At 46.6% G+C, this 6,965-nt stretch overlaps 2 protein-coding genes across 3 annotated transcripts; one reads left to right on the top strand and one right to left on the bottom strand.

Annotated features, from left to right (window-relative positions):
• The first annotated feature begins 332 nt into the window (after positions 1–332).
• On the top strand, positions 333–2,778 carry mrps18a (mitochondrial ribosomal protein S18A). The gene is made up of 6 exons (XM_084700609.1): positions 333–527; positions 892–923; positions 1,189–1,293; positions 1,642–1,765; positions 1,978–2,050; positions 2,260–2,778. The coding sequence occupies exons 1-6, from the start codon at positions 374–376 to the stop codon at positions 2,402–2,404; spliced, it is 633 nt and encodes a 210-aa protein (XP_084556735.1). The 5' UTR covers positions 333–373; the 3' UTR covers positions 2,405–2,778.
• A 37-nt stretch (positions 2,779–2,815) lies between these two features.
• On the bottom strand, positions 2,816–5,843 carry rsph9 (radial spoke head component 9). 2 transcript variants are annotated; one of them, XM_084700610.1, is made up of 5 exons: positions 5,568–5,843; positions 5,175–5,349; positions 4,895–5,024; positions 4,476–4,622; positions 2,816–3,188 (listed from the first exon to the last, which is right to left on the bottom strand). In XM_084700610.1, exons 1-5 carry the CDS (start codon positions 5,792–5,794, stop codon positions 3,028–3,030), a joined length of 840 nt encoding a protein of 279 aa, XP_084556736.1. In that variant the 5' UTR covers positions 5,795–5,843; the 3' UTR covers positions 2,816–3,027. The 2 variants fall into 2 exon arrangements, with proteins under 2 accessions (XP_084556736.1, XP_084556737.1); XM_084700611.1 differs by having other exon boundaries at positions 2,818–3,188; positions 5,181–5,349.
• Between the last annotated feature and the right edge of the window lie 1,122 nt (positions 5,844–6,965).

Genomic DNA, 6,965 nt, shown 5'->3' with positions numbered 1-6,965 from the left:
GGATATGGGTACAAGAGAGTCCCAAACAATTTGTCCTGCACCGCATCCCTTTTCACTAATTATTACACCCAAATTAGTCCAGTATGGAAACCAATTGAAAACAGTCCAAGTATCCTGTACGGCTCCTGGAATCTGGCTTTGTGACACTGAAGCACCAACAGGTAAGACTGACGATATCCCCCCTTCCTATAGTTTGTCTTACAGTTATTTAAATTCGCATTTCGAATATTTGTATTTATTTTGTCTCCGTTCAATTCTTTACACTTTCTCCGCCTGGAGGTCATTGGTCAGGTTGTGCAGAGACCGAGGGCGTCGCTGTTACACCGGAAATGCCCTAGAGCACCAGGAACTGGCAGAAGGTCAAAATTCCAACATGGCGGCGCGCGGTGTGTTACGGTCTATCTGGATTTCGTTATCTGGTGTTAAAGGTGTTGCTAGCAGAGGGAGTCTAAATGTTCCGAAGAGGATTAATATTTTTCCCCAACTTCCAGCTTTTGTAAATATTCAGACGAGGGGAATCCGTGAGGGTGAGAATCGCAGTCCTTGCTAACCGCCGGCTAATGACGAGTAGCAATGCAGTATGCATTCACGATTGCTAGCTAGCTACCAGTTAAGTAAGCCAAAGCTAGCCTTGATGTCATAAACATTATATGAACGATTGTCATATGCTTGTTCGCGTTTGTTTTACGGTAATGAGACCACAAGACACGCTTGATGCATTCATCTATTAGTCTACATCGACAAATAAGCTACTGTAGCTAGCTATGAATGTAGCTAATGTTTGTAACAAGGCTAGGTGTTTCTGTGTGGGACAATTATTATTTCAACACTTGAACATATCTAATCCTCTAGTTTAAGACTTTAAGATTCAACTGTTTTGTGTGTCAACAGTGGTAGAAAAGCAAGACGGCAAAACGACAATCGTAAGTTCTTGAATTTGGTCGGTCATTTTATCTAGCATAATATTATGGTTCAAGTTAGTTTGTCATCTGAACCGGCATACTTGTTAACACTTTTTGGTACACTTTTAATTATTTACTAGTAGGCATACAATACTGCAAACATATACTTAAAATATCTATGTTTATGCTAAATTCTTTGGCCTGCTAAATAATACATATGATTATTATTCTGTGTGATAGTGGGTGTGTGGTACCCTAACTCAAGCATGTCCTTCTGCGACCTCAGATTGAAGGGGTGATGGTGGAGTCTCCCGCAGGTTTGGAGCCCCCCAACTCCACAGCTAAGTGTCCCATTTACCGCTGGAACCTGCAGAACAAGTACAACTACACGGTAAGGCTGCATCACTGGCACAGCGACGGCACCCATCCATTACATGGTCCAGTTTCAGTTATGAATCTGTTCATGACTTATCATTTAAATGCTGATGGCTTATTCACATAACCAGCATCAGTTCAATCATAGCTCAGGGAACGTTTTGATATTTGGACCAGGGCAATATGGGGGAAAAAAAATACATTAAATATATACAGTTTATAACCAGGGTTAGTGTGTGTTAGTATTGAAGCAGGCTCAGTAGGGTCAGTGATAAAGGGTCAGCGATACAGGGCCAGCGGTAAAGGGTCAGCAATACAGGGTCAGCGATACAGGGTCAGTGATATTCTGGTCTGGTTCCTCCAGGATGTTCTCCTGCTCAGTCAGTTCATCCGGTCAGACGGAGGAATGCTGCCTCGACGAATCACAGGCCTCTGTGCTGTTGAGCACCGCAAGATCTCCGCCTGCGTCCAGATGGCCTTCAGAGCAGGTGTGTGTGTGTGTAGCAGGTTAGCCTGTGTGTGTGTAGCAGGTTAGACTCTGTGTGTAGCAGGTTAGCCTGTGTGGGTGTGTGTGTGGGGCAGGAGGTTAGCCTGTGTGTGTGTGGGGCAGGTTAGCTTGTGCATGAAATGTTTTGTTAGTTCAACAGGAAGTGAGATGACCTCACTCCCACAGCGTTCTAAAGGCCCAGCTGTCTTCCAGGTCTCCTCCCTGACCACAAGCCCAAACTACCCGAGGGCCATGTTCCAAAGAAGCCTAGGCCCCAGCTCAACAGGTATGTGCACGTGTGTGTGTTTACATGCGTGTGTGCACATCATTGAATTGAAAGAATTTGGATTTAGTACCTCCCTTGACATATGGCAGGTTCATAGTTATGCGTTCCTCTGATGATGAGACTATAACCCAGCTGTAGAGCAGGCCTGGGTGTTCTCAGAGCAGTGGTTCCCCCCTCCTGACAGCCCCACCTGTGTTGTTCTTGTGCAGGTACCTGACGCGCTGGTCTGTGGACTCTGTGAAGCCAATCTACCGGTCTGGTCTGAAGTGGTGCAAGAAAAGAGTTTCCGTCGGCCATGTTGCTCTTTCTGACAACATACGCTATGGCAAGAAGCCCCTGTACCTCAAACACTGACCCTAGCCCTGACCCTAGCCCTGACCTCCAACCTTGACCCCTGACACTGGCCCTGACCCCTGTACCTCAAACATTGCCTGTCTTCAAGAATGGCCCTCTCGTTTTGGATTGGTCCATTGAACTTTCAGGAGACTCCATTGGAATGCAGCTGTTCGTGTATTGATTTATTGTCGGGTCAGAAGTCATCTCCACACCTTCAAACAGCCAGACCAGTTACTGTTTCTGCTTCTCTTTGAAGATGCTCAGAACATGAACTCTTAACTCTGCCACAGCCTTCTGGAAGCAAGTCCTGTCTCACAGCTTCAATGTAGGTGGGATGTGGAGTGTGTGTACGTAACATCAACCCAGATGTGCAAATAAAACGTATCCGTTTACTCCATCTTCTCTCTGTTTATGTGTGTGTGTGTGAGAACTTCCACCTTGGCATATGGAAGTAAAGCACAACAGCAACTATCCACTTTTATTTCATGTTGATTTTGTATTTCAGTAATTGGGAAAACATATTTTGCGTAAATAAAACTATAAAGGTTTTTTGAGTGAGCTTGTGTAGAGTTGAAAGTAAGGTTAAGTCCTGTGTACGTGTGTAGAGAGTTAGAGTGAAGACAGCTCCGTGTTCCGCTGCTCTACAGCATGAAGGGCAGGTCCATGTTCCTCAGTCCGTCGCCCATGTAGATGTATCCATGCTGGGGCGTGTTGGGGACATGGTAGCCTGTCAGACCAAGCCACAGCAGGCTACGCAGCACACACACACTGCTGCCCCGCTCAAACTGCAGGCTCCAGGATCCTACACACACACACACACACACACAGTATTATACGTAGACATGACCCTATACACATACAGTACAGTCACACACACAGCAGACATATAGCACATCCATGTTTAACGACTTGGCATCATCTCTCACACAAACAGTTCCATATTGTCTGTATCTTATTGCTTCCAGACTCCTTGTCCACCACACCCAATCCCTCTGTGCAGCATGTAGCTGCACACAGCTGGTCCTGTACGATGGTTAGGGTTACAAGGGAGCTGTCCTGGATTACCAGGAGGTTCAGAATGGAGCTGTCCTGCATTAGTGTGTATGTAACTTGTACTTGTCCTAATGTGAGTTGCAGATCAAGGTGGGCCACCCAGCCTGCAGCTGTTGTGTTGGCTGGCACCCAGGCACCCAGGGCTGGGGACCACCGTGTTCATGCCGAGAGAGCAAGATCCAGAACCAAAACATTCAAGGAACACTGAGCTGGACGTCAGCTCCTCACCTCCTCGCTCTGGAAGGCATTTCTAAAAGTGGATCAGGGCGTCTGGCTAAACAGCTTCGTGGATCTTCACCTCAGTGATCCAGACGGGCGCCTGTGAGCTCTGATAGCTGAGCTGCAGACAGTTAGTTTTCTGAGGATTGGGTCTTTTCCACCCTCAAACTATCAAACATGATTTGTGTCTGAGAAATGTTCTAGATAAACTGTCTGTGATGTGACATCCTCCACATTCCTGGAACCATGGACTCAGTTTCTGCTTCTGTGTTGAGTTCATAGACATTGTGAAGTTCTTAATTATGTGACTTCTGTCCTGTTAGACAAGGCTGTGTGTTGAATGGTCTGGCAACGTTTCACAAATGGACTACACTAAGTAGTCTTTTGTTGACAACTACGAAATGTTTTGATTAGGTGGTTATATACACACGCACGCGTATTGTTTGCTAGTGTGAATCCAGCTGAACAACCTCAAAACATTAGAAGGTTTCCTCAGATTGGAGTGTTTCTCACCATCACACTAAGCCTGTGGTTTCCCTGTGTATTAAACCATGACAGTGATACTGTCATTTAGACATGCACGGACGAGAGCCGTCAGTAGCCGGGCTATAGCTCTTACCTCCACATTAAATGTTGCCCTAAATATTCATCAGTGACGGACAGTTTAAACACACGCAGCTTTCTCCATCATACTCTGGAATCTGTTCCATCTGGAGTACATCACTGTTCAGCCAAGCTCAGACACCAGCTATCGTGCTGTCTGAGCAGACTCAGTGAAACAGCATGTTTCCACTGTGAGAGAGAGAGAGAGGGGTACCTTTGGGGACGTCGTTGCTCAGGGGGTTCAGGAAGTCGATGGAGGGGTCCAGCTCAGCAGTCTCCAGGATGGACTTCTGCTTCAGACTCAGGGGCTCCGTGAAGTGGAAGAAGTTTCTCAGCTTTTCCGCCTCGGAGAACGACAGACCTGCGACACACACACGCAGGCTAGACACATCTACATGCACACACTCATCTACATACACTGTCTACACACAGTTACTATACACACACACATCCACATGCTCATTTACACTGTCTATACACACACATGTACATGCACACATTTCACTGTCTACACACACAAGTGTTGTCTGGTACATTTCCAAGCAATAACATGCTGTTTCTTAACTCTCCAGGGACCGCACACTTGACCAGAACCAACTATACACACAGAATGGATGTGTCACGTGGGCGGACCTTCAAAGCTGCGGTTGGTCTGGACCAGGCCGTGGGGACTCCGGATAAAGGCTCCTCGTGGAACCACGGACACTTCCGTATCGATAGTGTGGACCGTGGCTGCCAGCCTCACTTCCTCCTTCACCTTGATCTGAGCGACCACAAACAGCCTCCACTGAGTCACGACTCAAACAGTTACACGCAACCGAGTCCGTTACACGGCCGTTAATCACGAATGCTAAGTAAAACACCGTTGTATCAACATTTACGTGACCTTTCAACAACAGCTCGTCACGCTCACCCGTACCGAGACTTCCTCCTCTACAGCCTCGTCACCCTCGCCCTGCCTGCGGGTCTCCGTGTGCTCGTACTCATGGGACGGGTCGCCCACGAAACGGCCCTTCGCTGCCGCCGACACCTCCGCCAGCATGTCCTCTGTGGTAGGCGGGAGCATGTGCCAGTCTACACAGTTAAAACTAGAGAGGAGGGAACACGCTTTCACACAGGTGACCCCAGAATTGAATTGAAATTCAATCATGATTGTAGGTAAATTAGATATTGTGCAAGGTAGTTAACGAGACGAGCTAGCGTTATATATCTAGTAACGTTGTTAGCTTCTTTTGACACAGAACCATCAGTACTAGTAGATGTCATAGACTACTACTACTTTTTTTTAGCTAGTAATACCGCTTACCTGTAGAGGGTATTTTTGTCACGCATTTCATCATCTTTAACTCCTTGTGCTATGAAATAGTCGCCCTTTATGCCCAAAATCTTGCCCCAAAACAGGACGCGGTTGAATTTGTAGTTTTTCTTCAGGATCACCAGGGAAGTATGCAGGGCCGCTCTTTGCTCACAGCTCAAAGTCAACCCAGTTCCAGAAACGAGGTCCAATGAATAGTATAGCGTGTTGGAATCCATTTTACGAGTCAATACGTGACTTTAAATGGCAAAATATACGTAAAAATAGGAAATGACAGAAGTCTAAAGGGCAAACATTGCTTGGTGTGAGATGAGCGGTAGTAAGCAGTCCGGTTGCTAGGGAAAACAAATATCCAAGTTGTGTTGCTACAGCAACGCACAGCGCGCACTGAACTGGGATGTTTTGTTGCTGTTTTTGTAACAAACTATTAGCTACAACATATTCAAATTACTTACAAAAAGTTACATGTTTAAGAAATTGCGTTGGATGGTTTTATAAACATATATCAAAACATATATATATATATATATATATATATATATATATATATATATATATATATATATATATAGTTTTTATTAAGAAATCTCATGAAATGGAACAAAGAAAGGATAAGATAAATGAGTCTAGGGAAGAGAGGGAGGTAGGGTTGAGAGAGAGAGAGAGAGAGAGAGAGAGAGAGAGAGAGAGAGACAGAGAGAGAGAGAGAGAGAGAGAGGGACAGTGGGACAGTAACCCCTGTGCACAGCTGCCAGGATGCAGGATGCTCTGATCCCTGAACTACAGCATGACACAAGATGGAACGGAAGAGAGGATGAAACTGGGGGAGGGGGGAGAGGAGGGGAGGGGAGGGGAGGGGAGGGGAGAGGAGGGGAGGGGAGGGGGGGGGGAGGGGGGAGGAGGGGAGGGGAGAGGAGAGGAGAGGAGAGGAGAGGAGGGGAGGGGAGAGGAGGGGAGGGGAGAGGAGGGGAAAGGGTTAGAGGAATGACGGAGGAAGGGGGGTGGGCAGGAAGTACAAAACATGGAAAAGAGATTATTGCAAATGTGTATGAAAAGGATGATCCTGGGTTTTGCGTCAAAGATTGACAATTTTCTCACTGTCAGTTTCCCCTGAGAGCTGACTAATGTAGACAGTACACCACAGTAGGACACTGTCTGAAACCAGGACACACACTCTTAAAATACCAGCACACAACCTTCAACCACTAAGCCACAGCATGTTTGTTTACTAGCAACTACATCAATCCCCAATCCTAACCACTGATCTAAGCACAGCTCTACCCACCTCCTCTCCCCCTGCTGGCTTTAGATGAGTCTCATAACTGACTCTGGACCAGTAGGGAAGGGCAACGGTACCTGCTCTGACTTCCCAAGTTGCCTTCAGCCAGA

This window comes from Hypomesus nipponensis, chromosome 6, assembly GCF_054491055.1.
Source record: "Hypomesus nipponensis isolate SF chromosome 6, ASM5449105v1, whole genome shotgun sequence".
Lineage (NCBI taxonomy): Eukaryota > Metazoa > Chordata > Actinopteri > Osmeriformes > Osmeridae > Hypomesus > Hypomesus nipponensis.
Note: the sequence above shows the minus strand (reverse complement) of the source record. Positions and strands in the feature narration are given on the sequence as shown.

Excerpts from the sequence above, each read along its gene's own strand:
- mrps18a (XM_084700609.1), top strand. The coding sequence starts at position 374 with ATGGCGGCGCGCGGTGTGTTACGGTCTATCTGGATTTCGTTATCTGGT. Across the intron at positions 924-1,188 it reads AAGACGGCAAAACGACAATC|ATTGAAGGGGTGATGGTGGA; the intron begins GTAAGTTCTTGA and ends CTGCGACCTCAG. Across the intron at positions 1,766-1,977 it reads CCAGATGGCCTTCAGAGCAG|GTCTCCTCCCTGACCACAAG; the intron begins GTGTGTGTGTGT and ends GCTGTCTTCCAG.
- rsph9 (XM_084700610.1), bottom strand. The coding sequence starts at position 5,794 with ATGGATTCCAACACGCTATACTATTCATTGGACCTCGTTTCTGGAACT. Across the intron at positions 5,025-5,174 it reads AGGAGGAAGTCTCGGTACGG|ATCAAGGTGAAGGAGGAAGT; the intron begins GTGAGCGTGACG and ends GTGGTCGCTCAG. Across the intron at positions 4,623-4,894 it reads GACCAACCGCAGCTTTGAAG|GTCTGTCGTTCTCCGAGGCG; the intron begins GTCCGCCCACGT and ends TGTGTGTCGCAG.